General features: G+C 42.9%; 1 protein-coding gene across 1 annotated transcript in view; it reads right to left on the reverse strand.

Moving 5' to 3' along the window:
* Positions 1-25,858, reverse strand: part of RFX2 (regulatory factor X2) — a 53,223-nt gene that overhangs the window by 8,527 nt on the left and 18,838 nt on the right. Inside the window, exons 2-8 of the mRNA XM_065745841.1 lie at positions 18,275-18,387; positions 15,455-15,544; positions 14,372-14,448; positions 13,387-13,651; positions 8,741-8,815; positions 3,478-3,659; positions 530-649 (exon numbers count right to left, since the gene is read on the reverse strand). Of these exons, the coding sequence (XP_065601913.1) occupies positions 530-649; positions 3,478-3,659; positions 8,741-8,815; positions 13,387-13,651; positions 14,372-14,448; positions 15,455-15,544; positions 18,275-18,379 (914 nt within the window). The 5' untranslated portion in view covers positions 18,380-18,387. The remainder of the gene's footprint in view (positions 1-529; positions 650-3,477; positions 3,660-8,740; positions 8,816-13,386; positions 13,652-14,371; positions 14,449-15,454; positions 15,545-18,274; positions 18,388-25,858) is intronic.

Consider the following 25,858-nt stretch of genomic DNA (forward strand, 5'->3'; position numbering starts at 1 on the left):
GCAGTCTCTGGAGCTGACTTTTGCATTTGTTTTCTGCTCAGGAGCAGAAGAAATGAATTTTTCTGCTCCTTCTTTACTCTAGAATGAGCCAGAAGTGTCAGCGCTTCCAGGAGACAATCCCAAATTCCTTGGCACATTGTATTTTTACTCAAAATTGCTCAGACACAAAACTAACCATAACACTATTTAACTTGCATTGTTGCGAGTCTAAGCAACCCAGAAATCCAAACCCAAAAACAAACCAATGCAAGCCCACAACCCTTTCCTGAGATTAGGCACAAACAACTGAGAGCTGAGGTCCCAAACTTTTAAGCCAGGAGATGCAGTGAGAAGCGGTACGTTCTGCAGTCAGCCACTGAACTCAAGCCACTGGAAAACAGAATGGCAGATAAATGCAGCCTGGAGAGCCAGAACTTCTTGAGCCTTCCACTGCTCAGATCAGGCAGAACCTGGCAGCCCTAATTTTGTGGGGGACCCCAAGGGAGCTCTGGGGCACAGTGGTGGGTGCCCAGGGGCTGGGAGCACCTACCTTTGCTTCTGGTGGATGGGCTGCTGCCTCATGGCCATGTACTGCGTGTCCTCCTGTAAGCGGTTCAGTGGAGACTCTGGCTTCAGCCGGATCCCGTAGTAATGGTATTTGGAGTTTCCCCTGCAAGTAACAGCATTAAAATTGCTCAGTGCCAGCTAGTCAATGGGAGCAACCTCACAGCCCTGCTATTTACTCTCAGGCTTGTTTTGACAATCCACACCACTCCTTACAGTGCACATGTGTTTGCTGCCAATGCTGTTTGAATGCTGACCTAATGAATGCCATCACCCCCTATAAAATTCATAACCACAAGTCCCAAAGTTCAGTGACATCCACATGTGAAATTTGGCAAGGTTTGCTCCAAGCAGCCAACAGCAACTGGGGAAGAACTGACAAGTGTTACAGTACAAAGCATTGTTAAACAATGACAGAGACCTCAAGGGAAACTCGGCACTTTGATTAGAGCTTAAGAATTTGCTTTTAAATTGAAACCAAACTTTTATCCTTATCTAGAGTTGGATGAAAACAAGCCTGACTGAATGGCCAGCTATGATAAGAAAGCCACCTCTCTGGTGTCTGCACTTTAACAGCAACAGTTAAGAAGCTTTGATCTGCTTTTGACCCTGGGAATTGCTCGTTTTTGCAGTTTTGTAAGAACTGAAAGCTTTTTGCAAGAAAAAGAGGCTAAATTTCCTTCCCCTTTGTAGGTGCATAAAGCTGCTGTGAAGCTGCTCAGGAAGAGGCCTTTCCTCCCATCACATCAGACAGATGCCTCCATTCAAGTTTTCCCACCAAACCAGGACTTTTCCTCTGCATTGGTGCTGATATCCAGAATATTTTCTTTCTTGTGTGAATTCTCTTTTCAATTTCTGGCTGCTTTTACTTAATGGAAGCAGCAGAACTGTTCAGTCTTTGTCACTGTAACAAAAGGTTTACACACACTCAGGTGTGAAGCAAGCTCCAGTCTCACCTTAAGTGATTCTAAGTGCCTACAAATTAAATAATAACTGCATTTATAATGCAAATGAATGAAGATGGTGGTGGACAGCTATTTCCATGTGCAGTGAGGTGTATTGCAGCCTCTCAAGCTTGCACATCTTGAATTTTAAGTTCTTTTTTTCTTTGTTTTCATTTTAATTTAAAAGTTTTCAGGGTTAACCAAAACCTTTTAGTGATGGAATTCAGGACACGACAGACCAAAAGTTTACAAAGGAATACTTAACATTTATATTACAGGAGATAGATAGAAAAATATGTTTAAGAACTGGACATCAATTACCTTATTACATCAATTTCCTTCTTTTTCTCAGAAGAATATAAGCACTATTAGATAATTTCAAACCTTAATAAATATGACATCTCAACCAAGTAGCGTTATCGTAAGTTGAAATAAAATATTCCGACTTTTTTTCTTTCATTTCAGTCTTCCATAGTGAAAATAAACTCTGAAGTATCAGAATATATTGCTATCAATCAGAATTTCCATTTTCTGACCCTTTCTATTTTCAAGCCCAATAATCTTTCAGGTCACAGAACAGAAGTTGAAGGATTCTAGAGCAGCTGTTGGGACTTCAAATTTTTCCTCCCTTGATAGGATTAAACAATTTTTCTCCTCTGAAGAAATGACTTCAGAGTTCTTATGTTGGAACCCATCTACAGAAATCCAAACTCTCCCCCGCTCTTCCTAAGACTGTTACCTCCCCATTCCAGCTGTAGAACGCTCCAGGCACATCTGGTTTTGTTCTACTCTGGAAGACCAAATATCCAAGCTTGTATTTTATTATAGAGAGTTATACAACCAGAGCAATCACTCCTCCAGTGTATTCACTGCCTTTTTAAAACTAGAAGCTGGAGTAAAATGCAAGCTGTACAGCCTGTCAGCTGTACAGGCTGTGCATATACTTTGGATGCTCACTTGGAGGACACACATGTCATTATGGCAAGTATACTTCTTAAGTTTCACCTTTCTTGTGACACTGTATGGATCTGTGGTGTTTTAAAACAAATATTTGTCAAGAACATTCAGACTTCTGCTTTGTGAATTTCAGAAAGAAGGCATCTCCATCTCTACAGGGATGTCTGTACACCTTGCCTGCATCAGGGATTTGGGATCTGTTCCCACTGCTGATGGAGAACTTTCCTGGATCCAGAAGAAACTCTGCAGGAGAATGCTGGACCCTGCAGCTGACAGCAGCAATGGTGATCAAGAGAAAACAGAATGAGAAGCAGTCTGGGTTTAAATAAAATGTTCTTAGATTACTTGAGAAATGGGCTTAGATTGAATTCAGCTGCAACTGGATGAGGTGCTGTCACCAGTAACCCAGAACATGTCTGAAATTAACAGTATTGTCAAACTTCTCACCCTGCTGATTCCTGTTCAGAAAGAGCTTTGCCTCACAACACATGGAAATTAATTCTGTGATTTAGTATAGCAATTTTTTCCCACAACATAATGTTTGTTGTTTCTATACATCTCAGAAGAAAGACGTGTCTACCAAATTATACATTTCTGTGTGTGTGAGAGGAGTTGCAGATTCTTCTAGAACAGCGCATTTCTCTTTTTGCTGCGAAATGTGAGGCCACATGCTTTGTTCTTGAGAACAAACCACAGCCCCTGAAATTAGTGGCTATACAAAATGTTTGCTTTTAATTAATCCCTGCTGTAAGGAGCTGTACAGCACCCACAGCCATGCGCAATGGTGGGGGAAGGCGAGATGCAGCCGAGCTTGGGAGCTGTCACTCATTCTTCACTTTGATGGCCCAGCCAGCATCTCTTGCTTGCCTGTACCCTGCCACCGAGTGAACACTGAAAGCACCCCCAGATCACCCACAGGACAGTGTGCCACAGAATCATGGCATGGCTTAGGTTGGGAGGGACCCTGAAAATCATCCAGTTCCTGGGAAGTGAGCTCTTCCCCTTCGCCTCCGGACCCAGCTCTCCCACCAACCTGGTTCCCAGGCGGCGAGTCCTCAGCCCCATGAACACCGACCGGATCAGTTTTCCGAAGGAAGCGGCGTTCACTGGGTCCAGTTTGTGTTCCTGGCAGTGCCGCAGGTAGTGGTTGTACAGTGAACTCCGGGGCAGGCTCACGCCTTCTGCTGTCTCGTAGTTGTCCAACAACCACTGGAGCTTCAGGCATGGAAGACATAAATAAAGAACACATGAAAGTCTAAGGAGGGATGGAATGGGCTTCAAAAAACAATGGCAGTGCTTAATGTCGGCAGCAGTATTTCACATTCAGAGTTTAAGAGAACTTCACACTGTGTGGTTAATTTGTACTAGCAATAACTATGCCAGCTACGTTTTTAAAAGAGTGAAAGGACCCCCAGCACAAAGCTAATAGTGCAAACAAAACCACTACCAGGTTTTGCAGATCCTGTCATCTCAGTGTCCATCTTGAATTTGTGTAAATTCCTGTGGGACAAAGACAGAGCTGTTTTTCAAGAATGAAGACATTAAATACAGCCTCGGATGAAGAAATTTTAGGGAAACAAAGATGCTGCGAGGACTTTATTCATCTGAAGATTGGCAAGTCTGCAGCTGCTCCCCTAACAACAAATGGTTAACTACCCAATCTTGGAAATCTGAGGTGTCCTGCCTATTATTTTGCAGAACTTCTTGCTTGAACTTCTGACATTTCTGTTGATTGGAGTTTGCAATTAAATATAAATTATTTATATCCAGACGCTCCAAAGGGTGAAAATGGCAGTGCAGGAATTAAAATGCAAAAAAGACAAAAACCTAATCTCCTTTAATTGGCTAAACAGCGATTTTATTATCAGTAAGTGTTATATTAGGTGAATTTTTGAAGGAACTAAATGCACCAAGGGATTAAAATCAATAGCTTTGGTAGGAGTCCTTTCACTGGCATTAGGGATATTTGGGATCAATGTTTTCACAGTGCATCTCTACATCCAGACCTCTGCACACACGGTATGTATAGGTGGTATAAATGCAGCTGCATTTGCAGCAGATTAGTGGCAAAACAAAGTCAGCTTCTGGAGGTTGAAATGTTCACCCCATTACCTCCTTACACCAAAGAAGTCAAGAGCATATTATAATTAAGCACAAACTTTAGAACCAGTGGGATTTAGTCATGAGCAGGGAAGTACAAGGTGGTCTATGCTTAAATCCTCCCCACTCAAGCCTTTTTTCTATCATTTTCCCTTGGCGAAACTTGAGGGTCCCAATTCACCACGACATGACTTGAGTTTTATGACAGTAACTCTGTAAAAATACAACCTGCAGTATGCAGTGACAATTCTGCTACCTCACACAAGTCAGTTTCTGCAGTTCTCACCCAACTCTTCCCTCGTACGAATGCTTCTGAGCTGTAAGCTATCAACACCTACAGATGTATGTTCTGTGGCTACCATCAACATACTGAAATTTCAACTTCTGCTACATCAAAGAAACTGAATCCAATGATGCACAGTTAAAATGAGTTCCGTTATTGGGTTCGACCCAACACATCCAGACATTCAGATCATAGAATCATAGAATACCCTGAGTTGGAAGGGACACATAAGGATCACTGAGTCCAACGATTGCGTCCATCAGCTGTGGTGGGCTTTGGAGAAGAGCAGGGAATGCCACAGCTGGAAGAAGGAAAGCCTCTTGGTCACCTCCATGTGTCTATCCCCTTCACACCTCCCTCCAGTCACACTGCTTTGCACAGAAAAAGAACATTCTGGAGTCCAAACCCTACATACCTATGAGGCAGTGTTTGCTGGTGGCCTCCTTGCTCCTATCTGCAGCAGGAGATGTGGTGGACAGTCCCCAGAAGACCACTGTGGACCCTGAAGCTGTGATCAACCCATCCTTTACAGTTGCATCTAACAAAAGCACTCCCCAACACTTAGGACATGAAGGACCAGCAGCAGCTCTGCCTCTAATTAGTCCACACCTATGCTAATTTTCATCCACCCCCTATATTTCAAAAATAAATGATTAATAAGTTTTGTTGGTTTTTTTTTCTTCACCTTTTATTTATCCTATGGAAGACACTGACTGTGGATTGGCTCTTCTTTCTCTTCTAAACCCAATTCCTAATTCCAAGCCTTAAAAAATGCTCATTTCAACTTGACCCTGGACATTTTTACTCTAATCCTAGAATATTCCCTCTATCTTCCAACATTCAACAAGAGTTTGTTTTATATTCCTTCAAACATTACAGAGTTTCACAAGATGAACTCCCACTACTGAATCAGAATTTGATACAAAATGAACGAAAGAACTTAAAAGGAATGTGTGAGGATATAAGTAATTTTCAAAAGATGATTCTTGTTCTTCCTGCATTAACAACAAAACACTGGGCATATAAAATAAGAATATGAGAGATTTTCCCCATTTGTGCTCTCTATTCTGTTTACTTTTTGAATTGTGCCCTGTTGTGACAGCGACAAGATACACCACAGTTTCACTTCTGTTTATGTTACAATCAGGTTCCAATAAGATCACTGTGCAGCTGTATGCTGCTGTTTGTGTTACAAGCACCACAGGGGAACATTTCCACTCCATTTTTACTTATTTTATTTCCATTGAGTGTCTGATGTAAAAAAACAACCCTGTAACAAAACCCTTGATTTTGTTTGGGATCTGAGGGTGGAAGAAATGACACAGAGGGCTGTGTAAAAAGGAAAAGTTCCAGGTTTGGAGGTTTTGGCACACATGGGAGCTTCACCCAAAGCTGGGACATCCCCACAGCCAAAATCTACACATTTTCTTTGAAAGTTCTCTTGAAAAGCCACCTCTTTCCTCCCTCTGCATCATCTGCAAGCTCCTAATTGTCAGAGAACCAATGCACTGACCCAGCGGCTCCAGAGTGCACTTGTGAGCAGAGCTTTTCAGGAAAAGTAATTGATTGACATAATTTCATTAGTAACATCACTTGTCACTGGGTATTACCATTTGCTTTGGCTTCTATACACGATATTTCAAGTGCGTTTAAATAACTTCTCAGATTTTTCAAGGGTAATTTAAGTTACCAAGAGTGGCTCCTTACAATGTGGACTTTGTATAAACTGTGTGATGCAAAAACAAACAAACAAACAAAAAAAACCCTCTTGACTGAGATATATTCAGTTTTACTTAAAAAAAAAAGTGACATGAAAAATCTGCTAATGGCAGCAAAATAAAACTTTATCCTAAGAATTTACAAATTTGCAAAAAAAATGAATTTTAAAATGAGAGACAGAACACTCGATGAAAAATTCTCCAATCTTAAGAAGAAAAGCAATTAAACAACAACTAATGGTGCAATTAGCATCATCTAAAAGCTCCCCTTGGGTACCATGTTTTCCAACAGAGGATCATTTGTCAGGTTAAAGGATTGATTTTGCTATCACCTTGGCTTGTGATGCTACCACTGCTCGGGGCTGCGAGTTCTGTTTTGATTTCTGTCCCCCATGTCAAGCTCCTATTTTTCTTTCAGCCCTGACAAATGACAGTTCCCTTCTGTTTTGCTTTCTGATTCTTATCATCAAGACTGACAATATTCAGGCAGGCAAGTATCTGAATTGTGTAATTGCCTGTTTTCACAGTGCTTAATTTAAGCATAAAAGGTAGGAACTGAAACATCCAAAAAACAGAAAACATTATAACCCAGTATGGACCATGGGGACACACGCAGATGCAGACTGGGGCTAACACAGGGAGGTCCTGAAGACCTCCACAACAGGCAGAGGCTTTTCTAGGCAGCTCCACTGAGATTCCTCGAGCTCTGTAAGGAAACTGCCCAACCTGGTCCTGCAGCACTTTGCATTTCCTGCAGGCACTGCAACGCTACTGCCACCTCATTGCTTCTACATGTACATGGACACAGCCTCACGCTGCAGAAAGGTTGGGATTCAGCCAGGAGCCTCAAACACTGAGAAGTGACGTGGGCAGAGACCTTATATTCGCTCCTATCCTGCAAGAAAAAAGTGAGGTGGCACTGCTGGGAGACTGTGTTTGGTCTGACCTCCATTCTCATGACCTGTGTTCAGATGAAATCTCTTTTCTATGTTCACTTTCCTCGCTCTGTCCTTGTTCTGCTTTTTCCAAACCTTCAGAACCACTCCACTCCCCTCTTCATCCTGCTCCACTCTGCCCCTCTCTGCGCTGCAATGAATAAGAACAGTTCTGCAGACATTACTCTTAGCCAAACCTGTGTGGCTCATTTGCAGAAGTGCGGCTGCAACGTGGGACAAAGATGTGCACTGATGCTCAGATCAAAGCCTGATTCCACAACTGTGTTATCCCAGCTACAACAAGGAACCCTCTATTTCTAGCACTTGAAATAAGGATTGAGCCCATTCAGGAGCCCAAGCTTGAAGTCTGGAATCAGCTTAAGAGAATCAGACCACTAGTTTGAAAGTTCCTCTAATTTTCTCTGCCTATTTCTCTAGGGTGAAGAGGGCAAATTTACTCAAGAATGACAACATATCTGCCCCCAAATACAAAGCAAGAGGAAAGAATAAGGAAGTACCACTTAGTGCATTGTGAGTTATCAGAGCAGAACGTGCTTCAGCCTAATCCAAACCACAATGAAGTCAAGACAAATCCAGTGACTTCATCAGGACTTGAATTAGACTCTTCAAATCTGATACAAGCATGTGCTTGCAGTTAAGCACTACTGCATGGAAGCCATAAACCATGATGCAGAAGACCCTGAGTAGGCCCAGTAGAACAGCAGGAACTTCACACAAAGCAGGGAAGTTATAGCATAGCAAGAACAAAGAGGCCTAGCAAATGGATTTAGCATAGCATTATAACAGTAATGGTCTTCCTGAGGCACAGAAAGAGGCAATAAATGCATTCACAGGAGTAGGCTTTTGGTATACAGTATCAAGGGGATATTTGTCATGATTCACTCCAAGTTATTGCTGTAGAATTGCAAGTTATTTTCCAGCCATCTTCCAATTTCACCAAAAGGAAAGAACTTCCTCAAATGTGTTTATCTAATTGCCAGCAATTTCCATTGCAAGGTAGAAGAAATAAATAAATACAGGGTAGAGGCAGTTAACACAATCCAGAGCTTTTCATAAACAAACATTAACATCATGGCAGTTTTTGCATCAATTCTTGTTTCTTGGGAATGGGCTGCTTTGGGCAGCACAGTTCAATCATGGGCTGCTTTGAGTGCTTTGTGCTATTGAATACACCAAACAGCTACAAATAATGCTTCTACCAAAGCAGGAAAGAGGTTGTAAATTCCGATTGCAACTTACATGGCTGTTGAGCAAACTGCTTTTGTGTGATGTAATCCCTTCATTTTTTTGTAGGTTTTCAATCGCCATTTCAAGCTAAAGAAAATGTGCACAGGGAAAAAAAAGGAAAAAAAGAAAAAGAAAGGAAATCAGATAGTTAGCAACAGCCAGGATTTCACCCTTATTAATACTTGAATGATTTATGCTTTAAATCAACAGGCTTGTGAAAAGAGCAAGTGGATGAAGCACAGTCCTTATGGGATGAAGCTGCAAAGACGTTATTGTATGGCATGCAAACTAACAACACAGCAAGAGTCCCTGTTAGGCTGACAGAGTGAAACACGGGGACATTTGCTCTTCCACTATATGCATTATAAAGGGGAAGCAGTTTTCCTTCTCTCAGTAACACCTAGACCAAAACACCACCACACAGATATACTGCAGCAAATCAGAGAACTCTGGTACAGAGGAGGTGTGTTTTATGAAGACCTTTCATGGAAAACTGGGATTAAGTATTATTACTTCTTAAGATTTTTGACAAAGAACTAAAGGCATTTAAATAAAACAGAGGCACTAGGAGAGCTGATACAAGGACTGTGCAAGCTGAAATTGAACGGATCTTTGCTATTATGCAGAACTGCTATTGTGCTCATTTCCATTATCTCAGAGCTTCTGCAGCTGAGATAACAGCAATACATCCTGGCCTCTGAACAGACCCCTTGCTTTCTTCTACCCTCTCCTAGCTTCTCTTCTACTCCCAGCCTAGCTCTTGGTGCTGCCCTGTGCTGAGACCCTCTCCTAGATCCTTCTTGTGTTGCTACTAGGGCTCCCTTGGTGATCTCTGGCAAACTACTTAGCAGAATGCTGCTGGTCCAGAGCTCTACTGCTCCCAAGCACAATGTTTCTGTGAATGTGGAAGGAAAAACAAGCATCTCAGGTTGGGGGACTGGCAGCTTTATGCCAGTTCCTGCTGATTCCAGTAGATGTTCTCCAAACCCTGTATCTGTAATCTGTTAGTGCAGGCAGGATAAGGTGGCATGCTGTAGAACTCGCAAGCAGCATCCATCTCTTATCAAGTTTATCACCATCTAACATGCATAGTCACACATGTATCTAGAGATGCATGCAAAAAGCATCACATCCTCATGATGATCTATCAGCTTATGACCTCCTTTACATACTAGCTATCTCCCTAGACTCAAATTTGCAACGACTCCTACCAAGGGAAAGATAGAGGTGGAGAAAAAAAAAACAGCCAGATACAAAACCAAGCTCTGTCAGAGAAGTGAGATCTAACATCTGAAGCACCACTCAATAACGATATGCCCAGGCTTTGCCATATCCATGTATGAATGTGAAACCATCCAAAAAACTCCAGGATAAATTCCTTGGTTTCTCCCCCAAAGAGACATCACTGTGGCACCTCTCAGTAAGTTGACACTAAATTCAAAAAAGGGTCAGCCCAAGAGTATACTTCACTGGATTTCGAGCAAACTTGCATGCCCTGATGCACCATGAGGAACCAAAACCCATCAGCACGGATTGATTGCTGATGCAGCCTTCAGGAAATGAATCAAAGTGTTAGAGGGAGACACCATTTCCTTCCTCTGTTCAGGGGCAGAGCCAGCTGAACAGGGCAGTGCCCATTAAGCAATGTCTCTTATGCAAGCACAGAAGTACCATTTGTCCCTTGGGCATTTTGGTAAGTGTCCAATACAGATGGACACCTTACATCTGCAGAAAAAAAAATCAGAAAGACTGAAAACTTTTAAGCAGTCCTGTGTGAAAGACAGCTTTTCAATAAAAAAAAAAATAGTTCAATAGCTACTTTATGAGAATAGGTGGTCAATTTCTTGACTGTGAAGTTAAAAAGCACCATGTGCCCTGATGAAATGTCATCAGCAATGCTCATGAAAGGAGAGCTGTTCAGCTCTCTTTACCCCATCATAGGATCCATGAAAAGACTGCAATTGTGGGGCTACCTAGACTGGTACAACATATAGAAGACAAGCTGCTTTAGAGCTGCTCATTCATTTTGCAGCCACAGCCAGACACACCAGCAGCATCCCTCAGCTACTGCTCACTAACTGCTGGACAAGCAAAACCCGCCTGAGAAAGGTCTGGAGTGCACTGGGTAAAGATTGAGTTACTGGGACTCAGGAGGATGAGAAAGAAGACAGTTCTGAGGACCTACATACAGGAGATCTCAGGGATTTCCTCTCCTGGCCCAGATTTGTTTAAACGAAGATTAATAGTGCTCTGGTAGTACAGACACTGAACGGAAACACATGCTTTGTTTCAGCCCACTGGGTGGAGAAGAAAATATTTAATCCAGCAGATATGGAGGACGCTGTTTTTTTATGTTTTAATATCTAAAGATTTTATTTTAGTGTGCATATACCCTTTGCAAAGCATCTCTCAACCTCCCGAGGCAGCTCTGCTCTTATTCCATTGCTAATTTTGATGCCTTGTTCCCATCTCACTCTCTTTGAAGATACTCTCCTTGCTTTTCCCTTTGAAGTCTCTGTGTTGGCTCTGCCATAAGCAGTCAGCATCCCCCAAGCCTTCACGTTTCCTTGTTCCTTGCAGCAGCATCTCCATTGCTGCCCCCAATTACTGGCTGTGTTGATACCCAAACACTACAAGCACTACACACCTGAGACCGCATGCAAACACTTCTTCCTTGCCTACATCTGCATGAGCAGTAATCGTGCTCTCTCCACAGTTAAGTTCTTAATCCTGCCCCAACTGTTACTGCCAGCACTGTAGGCTTGCAACACCAGGCTTCCCTATTCTCTGTTTAAGCAAAACATTGTAAATAAAGATAACATTAGTACACACTGACATTGTATTGACATTGCCCTTGCCCTCCACTATTTGTCCACCCATTATTACGTGAAATTAAAAGCAACAACCATGGCTCTGAATGGCCCTGAGTGACAGGGACATTCCAGCTCTGGGTCTGTCTGCACTGAAAGAACTGAGAGCCACAAATGGACACATCCCTACACCATCTTCCACACAAGCATCATTCATTAGTTAATACTCTTAAGCCTATCCACAGGTGCCACAGACACTTCTGAAAGTTCATTCCTACATGCAACAGAGTGAATTTTTTTCAGATGTGTTTTCATAAAGGTCACTTCCTAAATTCTTTTTTTTCAGAACAGCTTATCCCAAGTGACAGACAGCTACAACATAAATCTGTTCTTGGGACATATGTACTGACACATTATGCTTGGGCTTTTTACATTGTGTCCATCACCATGGAAATAAAGAAAAAAAGAAAGTAACGTTGTGCAGCTTTGCAAGATGCAGTCCCACGCAGGTGACAAGATCAGCAGCTACTTTCCTCAAAATAACAAACATGAGCAAAATCAGAGGAAGTTCCAGTGCCTGTTCTTAACTCTGAATAATTAAAACACACACATCACTCTCACAAAAGAAATCTGCTAATCCAGACGAATCTGCCACTTATTCCTACAGTTGTCACCACATTTCTTCCTTCAGCTTGAGTTAAAACTTTTTCCCACTGACAGGTACTTCTACCTAAGGCAGAATGCATTCACTGCAGGATCAAAGGCAACAATTTAAGGCACAAAGATACAAAATATTTTAAGTTTGTACCTTAAAATGCTGTGGGACAAGGAAGTGGAGCCTCGTCGGTCAGAGTTTCAAAAGAACTCAGTAGTGAGCAACTCCCATTTTTCTCCCTGAGTACTGCTTTTCATGTTTTAAAATCCAGCCACATGTACTCAACCGTACCTATATTTGTAATCCTGTCTACACAAAAATGTATACACACATACACACACCAAAGTCAGATGAAAAGGAAGGTGAGCACTGTCCCAGAAGAACAAAAGCTCCAACCCACCCTTGACAGCAGTTGCTACTAAGACTTTGTAGATTCTCAGATAAAACTCTGAGAGCTTCTAGCTGCAGGAAGGCTATTTTAGGTTAATAGATCTCTCATTGTCCCATACAGTTGTACCATTGTGCTTCTAAACCTGACACCTCTGACTGTTGGAAGGACACAATTAAAAAATATTAGAGCTTTACACATTTGTGTTAGATCAGTATTATCCCTAAAATACATTTTCTGTAACATACGGCAAAGACAGAATACACAATGGTGTAGGAGATACGTGAAAACTTTTCAGTCATTGTGAATTTGAAGAAATCAGCTTGACATACCTTTTGCAGTAATTATTCACTGTGTTAATTATGGACTTCTCAGGTCTCTTTATAATTAAAAATATGTATTTCTTTACTTTGGGATAAGCATTGTGTTCAGATGTTATTAAAAAATGTTAACATAGACAATTCTTTTGACTTGGAAAGCCAAAACATTTTGCTTGGGGAAAGAAAAACCCCCAAACCCTGAGAACATTCTCTTATCTTCATGCTGTGTCATTTCAGTATATGAATGATGTGCTCAAAACATTTGACAAGCCTCTGCCTGCTGGTGTGTGATATCCCAAACTCTGGGACATCAGATAAATGTCTGTGTAGTACACCAGTGTCTATTCTCTTCCTTGCACTTGCACGACATGTTATACAGACATATACATGGTGATAATAATAGGAGAATTTATTTTCTGAAGGCTTTTCAGTTCCCTTGGAGCAATTCCGGGCCCCTGAGCTACAACATCTGCAGGGCTACATACCGTTGCTGGAGAGGAGCGTGAAGTATGTGACAGAGAATGTCTAGTGTTTTCCATCCCCCCATGAATGAGATAGGCTCCCGAGCTGGAGAGGATCGGACTTCCCCCAATGTCCATGGTGATGCCCACCATGTTGTGAGAGGGAATGGCTGTAGGAGAGGATGCCGCTGTAGTCACCTGAGCTCCACCTCCCTGCGGTTCGAAATAGGAAGCTGCACTGCTAGGGGCGTAAATCTGAGCTTCAGTGTTGTAGGAGTAGGCGGCTCGTCTGTCAAAGGAACAATAGGGTTAGGATGTGGAGCACGCGCTGATGGAGAAGAGCTTACAGATCTAATCTTGCAGACAATGGCTTCTGCAATCTGCACCATGTTTTAAAAAAGGCCTCAACACCATTGTCAGAGGGATTTGCTTCAGTGAAGTTGAACTCTGCCATAAAAGTCAATTCTGACATAATTAATCTGTCCTGTGACAGCCCTGAAGCAAAGACCCACACTCACAGTACGTCCCAGCAGTGTGCCTGCACACAGAGCCCTGTGGTCATTTTGCAGTTGTCTCACTCAACCTAAATGTGAAGGCTGAGAGCATCCCAGGGGGCAGCAGGACCCAAGCAGGGGCATAAAGAAGGTCCCAGCAGGGATAGGGAAGAGGAAATCTTGCAAAGCCCCTTTCTTCCTATAGAAATCATGCTTTGGTTCCTAAGGGTGCTCCACCTCTCCACCACAGAGGGCTGGGGAGAGGAAAATACTGGATCATGTCATATCAGGAAGAGCAGGATTCACTGGAGAACACTCCTTCCATGAGCATAACATTTCTGCCTAGAGTCTAGCACCCCCACACAATGCAGTGCATAAAGAAGTTCCTCTTCCTCCTTTGAACAGCAGGCAATGCCAGGAGCAGTGCTGGACTAGGAGAAGCATGGCAGGACCAAACTGCTTAGACCCAGTGTGGAGGGGAAATGGGCTTGGTACACACAGCAAAAGATTCTTACATGGTTCCATTGGTATAGACAGCTTCTCCTTCCACATACTGCACCTGGGAGGGATAGACGTGCTGCACAGATTGCACCTAAAACAAGCATCATAAGCTTGAGTTAGACATGTCACTGACCAGGAACAGCGGGATAAATTACATACTGCATCCTTAACTTTCAACCTTACCTTGACTTCAAGGCTCTCTTCAAAAAAAAAGAAAAGAAAATCACAACACAAATAAAACCCCAAACCACACACACTTGGGAATCCCAGGAGACATGTTTATTTTAAAAGTTCAAGTTAAAATAAGTAAATAAGTAGTTGCTCCATGAGCAGTGGAAACAACAGAGCTGGGTTTCCTTTGCACACGTCTAAGGGCTGGTTGTCTGCTGACTAATAAGGGTGAGATCACACTGCAGCCTCTCCTTCAGAGAGGTTGGCAGTATCCATCTGCATCCCAGCCCACTTTCTTGTTGGTCTGGGATGTATGTGGTTGCCCTCTGTCAAGTTTTTCTGAAACTGAGCAACCAAATAAAAAATTGCTAAAGGAAAAAGTTAAAGGAGTCAGACTCACTGTCCATGTGAGGCAGCACCACATATGCTTGGTTTCTTAGGAAACAAGGGCTGCAAAAGGCAAAGTTCAGATAAATAAATCACTTGCATGGTTCTCAGTCACTCAAACTTCCTATGAAGCCACATGCAGCCAGTGTATTTGTCTGTGTAATTAAAAAGCAATCCCACTTTGCCTGTAAAAAATGTTTACAGAGAAGTTCTGCTTTCTAAATGGCAATTAAAAGCAAACATCAAATCTTCAAATGTATGCAAGACACCTGCTGCAGTAAAGGTTCTTTCTAAACCTTAAATGTCTTTACAGTTTATTTTATTACCAGTCTAAGAAAGAGAAAGAGATGGAGAAAGCTGCTCTCACAGTGATCTCCAGGTCTCCTGTTGCAAATAACTCTCTAATTAACAGTATAGATCTTTCAAAGGAGATATTTGTCACAGAATTTTATACCAGCGTGGGACATAAGAGACAGGGAGAGTGTGCGAGCCCTGCTGACACAGAGTCCCTGTGAGGAGTCTCCCCGTGGGGACATTACCTGTTGTGGAACCTGCTGAACTCTGGGAACAGAGATTTGCTGCATCTGCGCTCCTTTGGGATTGGAGCCTGCTGCTTGCACCAAAACCCTCTGCAAAAAGAAGATACATTAACACACACTTACTTCAGCTTCTTGTTAGTCTGTAACACAAGTAAGTTAGCTATTCCCTCTCAAACTTTCTAGGAAAGGTTTCTTCCTACTCCAGAGGCAGCAGAACTCCTTAGGTGGCATCCCTGTAGTCCCCGATGTAATCTGCATTGACACCAGACTGAACTCAGCACACAGAACTGGGGAAAAGTGAATAACCACATCCACAATTTCTGAATTTCTCCATGGAAAATGAAAGAATAATAGAAATCAGTTGATTGAAAGGTGATTCAACAGGAGGAGTTCAGCTGGAGGTTCAGAAGGAGCACAAGAACTGCTCTTCACACATTCACATTTTCCTCCTAAAACTACAAAGCTTCTTTTTTATTTTTCTTTACACTGAGCCATTTTCTGCCTCCTGTGACATGAAATTGCACTTTTCAATGAACCACAGATGTCATGGTTTCCACCACTCCAAATCTAAGATGGCTCTGCATCTTCAGTGGCTTTAGTGTCACCAAGAGCACATATTTGACTAGTGCTGCCCTGCAGTGGTCACTCCAGAACACTGTCCTCTACCTTTCCCCTGCCCTTTCCATCATCCCCCTGTTCTTTGCATTACATTTGACACTCTGTTGGAGGCTGGACATGTCTTGAGGACTGCTAAGCACCTTGCAGATCCAGAAAAACAAATGTGGTGGAAAGAAATGATTCAGTGAGGCCCATGGGAACAGAGCCTTGGATACTGGCATGAAAGTAAGAAAGGAAACATTCAAGCCAAATATCTGTATGGCATTTTAAACTGATGAGGACCTTCTCCAAGGAGACAGTCATCCTCTGCAGCTTGAAGCTTTAAAAATACCCAGCAAACTGGGCCAACAGAACAAACAGCTGCAAAACAATCCCACATGAGTCCTCGAAGAGACCCTGACAATTACTGGCTGTCATATCTCTATTTATGAATTTTAGTCCTCTAACACCCTGCCAGACATGGCCTTTGTAACCAGCCAGAAATATTATTCTCACAGAATTATAGGGATATGATAATTAACAAGATCTCTAGGCAGTCCCTACATCACCAGCCCCCCATGCAGACCTTCACAAGTTTGGATACATTTGAGATCCTGCAGCTGAGCCAGTGATAAGGACACAGACTCCTACTCCTGCCATCACTTTGCCTATTTTATTTCCAGAAGAGCCTGTGACCAGTGCGTGATGGAACATTAAAAGTCCTTTTTCAAGTCAGATCTTGACAATGCCAACTGCCTCCAGGTCTCATTGAGAATTGTTCCTTTCTCCTACTTTCCATCCTTTCTCTGGCATTGCTTTTACCAAATGACGCATCTCTCCTCCTTTGGCACAGCTGCCCAACTCAGCTACTTTTGTAATTCATCACCACCTGTCCAGTTACTCCTATCAGCTTCCAACCAAAATAATTAATCATCCCCCAACCTGTAAGATGAGGCCATCCTGTTCGTAGAGCCTTCTCTCACACTGAAAGGTAGACCAGTGATCAAAAAAACCAAAGGCTTCAGCCTCGCACCACTCCTGCTGCCAGTAGTTCATTCCTAGTGTTTCCTTTGTCCTGCAGGTGGTAAGGGGAAGCTGTCTAGATGTTCCTCCCCCGAGCTCTTTTCCAAGATCCTCTGGGTTTTCCTTAATCCACGGAGATCTACTCAATACGCCGTGTCATCACAACAGCACTAGGAAATGCTGGGCAAGTAATTTTATGATCCAAAGCTGGCAGGTTTTCTATACTTCATTAACGTTGTCACAGTCGAATTCACAGCACGGACTGATAATCCCTAAGATACTTCATGCTATTGTCCAGCATTCACACCATTATAATACAAATGAGGAACACCACCTAGAAAAATGCTAGGAAGGCTGCAGGAAGATAGTGGGCTGGCCAAACATGCCGAGTTGCACGATGTGGATGCCCAAGTCCTAATGGACCAAACGCTCCTACCAATTCACTATTTTTAATTGTCACTTCCCATCAGCATCCAATGGCAGCTACTTCTGCTCACTTGGGAGTCAGAGAGAAGGGCGTAGCTCAGCTACACCCACCCATTCTCTCATCCTTTCAGCTTCCTTAACTGTGATGGAAAGTTCTTCTGACAGTTCCCCAAATGGGATAAAAAGGAACTACAGCTATATTTAACACTTCCCGTTTTGTAATAGGTAGTTTTCATTCATCAATTAATTCATCTCTCCTATCAGAAGACCTTCCAAGAGCATTGTATTCATCTAAATGTATCGTGAATATCTCCCCACTCCCAAATTCAATATGTTATCATCCTCCCACCAAAGGAATAGGCTTCATTTTGACTCCTCCACCCAATCCTGCTCACCATTCCTCCTCTCTTTTCTCTTGAGCTTGGTAACTTTTCTTCTAGAGATGCCTTTAAGGATAGTATCATTATCTGCTGCTTTTATTTACACAACAAATGGCAGTAAGATATTATATTGATCAAAACATCAAACTGGCACAAAGTGAGTTCCTTAGGTAGCTAAGTTAAAAATCTAAATTCTGGGGTTTAAAAGCAGTGCAAACACAGGTAAATATCTATGGCCTTGATCAACATAATCTCCAAGCACAGTTTCTCACCACTGCCTCAACAAGCAGATTAGCAAACACTTCCCTCAAATAAAATCCTGGATTAAAATACATCTACTGGTAGAACTGGTCCTTTCTCCATGGAAACAGCATTCTAGATGTGCATACGTTACCTGCTGTGAGGCTGGCACTGGCTGCACCACTGGAGCTTGGGCTGATGCAGAAGGGTGAAGTGTCACGGAAGCTGCTGAGTCTGATCCACCCTCTGAACTCTGCATGCTCACTGCTGGAGAGAGCAGAAGGGACATCAGCATAGGAAGCACTGCCACACTTGCTCACCATAGCCATGAGCCCCAGGAACTGGTGTCTAAATGGAGCAAAATCCCAGTGGAAGACCCAGAGGGAGTGCTTGGAAGGAAGGTAGCTACCTTCCTACACAGAGGGCTCTTTTTAGTCTTGGATCTAATTTTAATGCAGTATTATATTAAGAAAAAAGAAAGTTGCACAATTGTTCCACAGAAAGGGGAGGGAACAGAAAATGCACTTCTAAATATAACAAAAAAGTAGCATTGGAAAATTATTGTGTCATAGCGAAGGATGACTACAGATCTGCAAGAGTCACAGCATATTTTAAAAGCCATTTATTCTCCCCTTCTGCTTGATCACGGTTACTGCATAATTTTGATTGGAGTACCTGCCTGGGGCTTAGCTAATATCTGCTTTCTGAAAGCGGGGTGGCCAATTTGGGCGTATAATCAAACACAAATGCAGAGAATGAGCAGGGGTTGAGTGCCATTCCACATCTTCAAGGTACACCTCCGCCCTCCAGCCAAGCCCCACATCATTTCACCCTCTCCATGTCCCCCAAAGCAGGACCTAAGCCATTGCCTTCCTGCCTCATATGCTGCCCATCCTAAGGGGACCGCTGTGAAAGATCCCATTTAAAATTATTTCAAGATGTTTCTGCCATCCCTTCTGAACCAACAAATTCAGAAATATCCACATTTTGAGCAGTCATTTCTCATTCCTCAGCCTTGCTGCTGCATGCCTACGAACCTATGCCACAGTCTCCAAACAACAGGGTGGAAGCCTTTCACTTTTACTTCTCTCTCCTTCCAGTATCTGAACTTCTCCCTGTTTTATGCAATTGAAAAGGCAAAAGGGACAATGAGAAGCTTAGGGGGACTCTGGACACCGCTCTTGGTGGCAAAAAGAAATTTGAGAAGGGTTCTGACAGGGTCAGATGTTGGCATTCCAGGTCTGCAGAAAGATCTCAAGTATGGCTGCAAGAATCACCCCTGAGAGCCTTTTTCTGATAGCTTGGAATTACCCGTGCCTCAGCCCTGCTGATGCTTTGTCTTCTGGCTTCCCCTAGTGACCAAAAGAGAGCAGAGAGAAGCAGAAGACAAACTGTCTGCTGCCAAAATAAATCATCACCATTAGGTTCAGATTTGTTATAAAACACAGACTCTGTTACTGATGACAACAAAGCCAGACACAAAGAATCCAATGACATCTGCAGCTGTACTTCCAGACAAGGTGGACAGACACAGGAGTGCTGGACTCCAAATCACAAGTACAGGACTTATTATTATTTTGTTCATTAGTAGAACATCCTGCATAGAGAATAATTCATTTCCCACTGAAGCCATCCTGTGCTTCCTGAGAACTGCAGAGACAGAGCCATGTATGCCATCTGCTAGCCCTAATTTGTGCTGCTGAGATGCTGACAATATCAACAGAATTCCTGCACTCCAAGCAACCACTGCATGGTGCCCCACATCTCTGCCCATGTCCCAGAGACAGCTACCAGAGGAGAGATGGGGAACAGCTTTCCAGCAGGAGGGGAAGCCTGTCCCAAGCCTTTTCATTTCCCATCCTCGAACTTGGGCAAGCACAGCAAGGAACACACTCGTGATGGGTGCTCGGTGTCGGGACGCAGCCCCATTTCGGTACCAGTTCTGAAACCCACGCCTGGGAAAGGACTCCTTGCAGGAAGTTTTGCAGATCTGCTCCCGGCAGCCTTGGAAGCTCAGAAGCTGCCCTGCCATTTCCCTACAGCCCAGATTTGGTCCCTGTTGGCCGCAGCTGTCCCAGCAGAAGTAACTGACAGAGCTGGGAAAGGCGTTTGGTGCCTTCAGACAGCTGATGGCAGCATAGCAGCCTGGCAGCTGCTGGTGAGTCCGCACAGATGCAGAAACAAATCAGCAGCCACAGCCACCAGTGGGTCACAGAGAGAAGGAGCAGCCACAGCCAACTTCCAAAGCTCCAGGGCTCTGTGCAGGACTAAGAGCAAAAAGACAACTTAGTTACTTCTCCACTTAGCAGATGGAATCTGACCCTTCAGAAGGAATAAAACTGCAGTGAGAGGGGCCCTGTGCACTGCACATTTCAGGTTCAGACAAGTCTCAAAGTTGCTCAACTTGGCAGTGACATCACGTGTGGCATCACAGCAGTGGCTGCAGGAGGCAGTGCAGAAATCTGGATTCCACGTTGCATCACTGCTGAATGAATCAGGCCGTGGGCCTGCTGGGCTCTGGAAACCTTCTGTTTACACCCAGCTATCTTGGTATCCAAGCAAACAGCAGTGACAGGAAAGGAAATACAAAAAAAGCTAATAACTTCTGGGTGCTATTTCTGGTCCTGCCACCAACTTGCTCTGTGACCTTGAGCAGGATGCTTCCCCTTTCCTATGCTTCAGTTTTCCCACTCCTAAAAAAGCGATCCCGCTCCCCTCTGTAAGGTGTTTTTCAAGCACTGGCCTCAGAGAGCTGTCAAAGTCTGAATGTGTTTGAGAAAGACAAGTAGTCATGCTGCAAGCCTAGGGCTTGATAAAACTCCAATTGTTGCTGCTTCATTCATAAATCTCATGGCCTTCATGTAAATAGCCTTGCCTTTGTTAATCTGTCCTGCCTAAACCAGCTCCAAAACGCTGGGAAAACAGAGATAAGGGAGCACTTTGCAATGTTTTCCACATTCTGGTTTGCAGCGAGGGGCATCCAAAAGCTTTGTGCTGCAGATGGGGTGGAAGTCACCTCCCAGAAGGAGCCACAGGATGGGGGCCCAGCACCACAGGGTCCCAGTGCTGCAGCCAGGGCTCAACAAAACGCAGAGGTGAAGAGGAGCTCCAAGTATTTTTCCACGGAATGCATTAATATAAACTATCAGCTCCTGAACACTCAAACAAAAAAGCTTCACCACTAAACGTTGAGACCTCAAGTGTCTTAATAACCGTGGCTGATTAGGGCCAGAGCAGGGAGTGTGCCCCAGAGAAAGTATTCAGATTGTTTTTCTTTGCTGCTCTGCTCCTCATTCAGCAGAGCTGCAGCCCTGCAGCGGCTCAGATTTAATAGCAGAGGGTGTGAGTGGTGTTCCTCCTGGCCACCCCTCCCTTACTTTTACTGTATGTAAGAGCAGCCTTACTGAAGGCAGGAAGTCCTGGAGTGGGACTAGCATGCCAGTTTGATTCTCACGGGTGAAAGCAGTGTGTGAGGTGCATGGATGGCATTTAGGTCTTGTATTTACATAGCACTACATTTTTAAGGTGCAAATGTAAAACATGGGAGCTACCCTACACCAGCAAACAGTGAAAGCCTTTTTTTAATCCACCATAATGGTTCAAGCATACCAGTGTTGCTTTGAGAATACTAACATTGCTTGTTTCAGTGATTTACATGCTCATTGGAAGGCAAAACATACTGTGAACCATTTCATGGTGGGGAAAAATTGAATTTGCTTTTCAAAGCTTACTCGGTCATCCTTTGATCTTATTTAAACTTTTTACATTCCTTTATTACATCTTTATGGTTGTTTTGTTTTGTTTTTTTCCTGGCAGAATTTTTAAAATGGAATACAATATTGGGGCATAAATAAGGGGAAGGAAAATGTCTTGGACAAGGTTGTTATTGTTGTTTGTTGTTTTTAATAAAAATAGTCAATAATTCTACCTCTGGGACAAATGTCTCAGCCATTTATTATTAAGCTTTACAGTAAACCTTGGCAGATGCTAGTGTCTCTGTCAGGTGACTGCACTGACTCTGTATTTGTCATTAGAAAATGGGTTAGCACTGCCCCTCAAAGGGGATTTCTGAACTTTAAATACGGGACATAAAAATCCACCAGGAAAATAACTGCCTTGAAGCACAGGAATCAACAGTAAACCTAAGACTGAAGAACGTACTTCATGTCTTTCGTTTCAAATCAAGATGGAAACATTTGTTTTTCCAGGCAAAGCTGCTATAATTATGTCTTCCTTTATTTCTGATGCTGCGTTCATTAAACAGGAAACAAATGCCAACTGCATTAGCTCCCCAGCTAAAACAAGGTATCCTGAGTTCTTAATCGCCACCTGCACGTGTTGTCAGACACATGCTATAGCAGGGATTGAAGATAAAAACCAAAACCAGAATACGGATGGTCACAGGAACAGAGATAAGCCTGCTCACATCAAAACACACAACTAAAATGAAGTGCAGTTAGATGCAACAGAACAGTGAGGAACCTGAAGAGATGGATGTGATTGCTAAGGGAATTCATAGTAAACTTCACCCTAAATTAATGCACTGGGTAATCTTTGTGCCTCTTTAATATTACCATTAGTTAATGAGAGCTGCACTACCCAGCAGCCAGGATGCTGAACCGTGCCTGGTTTCTGCTTCAAGATTTCCTTCAGTTCATTGGATTTCAGGCTGACCAAAGGGTAAGACAGCCAGGGAATCACAAGGAGTCACTTTTCCATATAAAGGATCATGATACAGCTCTGAGTTTTTTACAGAAATCTCATAATGATATTTTACCAAAAATCCCAACATTGGAATCAAGTAGTAACGGGAAGGCTGTAGTTTAATTAGAAGAAATGAACAATTTCTTACCCATAACATTGGCTTGTTGGATGAAAATTCAAATCCAAGTTTCTGTTTGTTTTTTTCTGTTTGGTTAATTTTGTACATTTTCTGCATACTTTGAAGGGAAGGTTTATGATTTAAAATAGTTATTTGCTTTCTGGAACTTTTTTCAGGTTTAGCTGGCATGAAGCTTGAATAAATAGGAAAAACAGAATGGCAACAACTGAATTCAGAAGAAATAAAAATGTTATTTAAGCACCAAGTTCTACACAAGCTCTAAATTGTATTTACTCCCCTGTTTATCTATCATTTTTTCTCTAGAAAAAGGATGTAGGGTTTCTACATTTAACAGATTCACTACTGAGGACCCTCAATACACTCCGAAGTGATCAAAAATAATAAAAGGAACAGAGAGAATAGTAGATCTTCATTTTCTGTTCTAGCAGATGAGCACCAGTTATAGACTTTATCTACCACCTTCTATGCTACATTTATTTTATTTGAGGTTTTCTTCCGTATTTTCTGTTTCTTTCAGCATTTTTGGCTTAGTCCCTGTTTAATAATCTGCTCTGAAAAGGCACTAGCTGTGTTTTAACTACAGCATATAAAGGAACTGTATTTGGCAAAAAACAGATTTTTATGTTATATGAATAAAAACATGATCGCATGAATTACACCAGCATAGAGCAGAATCAAGGCAAGTACTTGTAACAAACCCAGCTCACTTCCTGCCTCCACACATCCTTTATTCCTGCAGTGCATGTCTCCAAAGCATGATATCTCCAAGAAATAACAGGCGTTTCCCTGAAATCTCTATCAGGAAAATATTTTATTTTCCCACTGCCCATAAAACTCAGGGCTGGAGGAACTGTGAGCACGCACTGTGGGTTGCTGTCATGCAGCTCTGAACTGAGGATGAGGATGAGCACATCTCTATGCCTGCACCCGGCATTCTGCTTCAGGAAAATGGAGTTCCAAGGCTGTGAAACCAACAGAAACACATCATCTCTGGGTGGTTGTATCCATGGTTAGGATTAAGGTTGTTATCTCCTTCACACACTTACAGCAAACGCTTGAGGGCAAAACTCCCAGCACAGTTGTTAGTATTGAGTATGCCTGGCACAGACTGGGTTAGAAGGGATCTTACAGCCTCCCTGCCATGGGCTAGTTATCCCCCCAGCTCAGGCTGCCCAGGACCCCATCCACAGCCTTGGGTATGGGGCACCCACAGCTCTCAGCAGGAGTGCCAGAGCCTCAACACCCTCTGAACGAAGAATTTCCTCCTCACATCCAACCTAAATCTCCCCTTTTTTAGTTTAAAGCCATTCCCCCTCATCCTATCATTTTCAGATCCTGTAAAAAGTCAGTTTCTCTTCTTGTTATAAGCTCCCTTAAGTACTGGAAGACCTTATCCAAACATTATATCCAAAGAAAGGCCATTCCTTATCCAAAATGTTATATATCCAGAAAATGATACCAGCTTGACTTTGGAGAGCCATGGTATTTCCTTACTCCTGTTTTAGCTGCACTAGGAACCATGGAAGGTCCTTCCTGCTCAGTGTTCAGAAGGAGCTGGGTTCAGAGGAGCAGTTAGGGCTGCACAGAGAAGGGCAGTGAGATTCCCATGAGCAGTGGCATTCTTCTTCTCTCATTCTCATCCCACAGGATGGGAAGAGCTTTGCCAAACTCAGCAGCAAAATAGGGCAAAGCTTGGGGCATCCCTGGCTCTGAGCATGAACATGCCCTTGTCACCTCAAGTAACACAGTGAGCATTTCAGATAAGCAGGAGCTGACAGGGTGTCCTGAACTGCATGTCATAACCTTTAGCCTTTTAATAAGCAGTGCTAAGTGGAGGGGATGGGCAAATATGACAAGGCACTTGATAATAAGCTGATTCTGGAAAGGCTGCTTATTAAATTGCTTCAAAATGATATGAACAGAGAAGGCACCAGAGCCTTCCACTGATTAGCTTAAATTAATTTAAAACAGAAGCAACCGCTGGTCGTCTAAGAGCTCTAGTTACCTGGAAACCCAGATAAATCCAAAACATGAGTTTCGAGGGCAGCAGCAGTATAGCTGTTTTTTCAGAAACATGGTCCTCATGGAAAAATACAAATTTGGAATCAGCTTTTATTAGCAGTAGTTAATAATATACTGTAATATAAATATAAACACAGGCTTTAATTGGATTTCATGGAATCAGTCACGAAATATAATATATACAGACATATACACATAACTGTTACATAACAGCAGCTCAGTAACCTTCACTGTTTCTTTAAAAGTGACTTTCACAGTGGCAGAAAAGTGCTAGGAACATCTCGGTGCTGGCTACTCAAGTGGAGTTTTAAGAGCCAGCTGAGATGGAGCAGCAGAGCCGTGATGGGTTAATGCCACTGGCAGCAGCCTGATCACGAATCTTGTGTGAACCTGAACAAATCTTGTGTGAATTGTCTTGCAAATGAACTTAGTGACCCTCCTTCCCATCCATAAACCTGTCCCTTTTTTTTTAGCTCAATGACTTCAACACTCCCAAAATGTCAAAATTAGGACTGGAATCTCTCAGACCTGAACACCCTTCTGGTGTGTAGGAAAAGGGGGGCCAGCACCATCCTATTTACTGCTGTGCTGCATTCCACCTCTCAGAGCCTTACCTGTGACAGCTCCAGATGCTTGTTCTTAAGGATAAGTTCCACAGCTCCAGGTTTTCAGACTGGCAAAGCCCTGTCAACAAGTGCTCAATGGTCATGGAATCATAGAGTCACCGAGGTTGGAAAAGGCCACTAAATCATCCAGTCCAACCATCCACCTGTCACCAATATTTCCCACTAAACCATGTCCCTCAGTACAACATCCAAATGTTTCTTGAACACCTCAAGGAACACTGACTCCACCACCTCCCTGGGCAGCTCG

The sequence above is a fragment of the Cyrtonyx montezumae genome, unplaced genomic scaffold (assembly GCF_038088225.1).
Source record: "Cyrtonyx montezumae isolate F1298 unplaced genomic scaffold, pur_monq_1.0 scaffold_39, whole genome shotgun sequence".
Classification (NCBI taxonomy): Eukaryota; Metazoa; Chordata; class Aves; order Galliformes; family Odontophoridae; genus Cyrtonyx; species Cyrtonyx montezumae.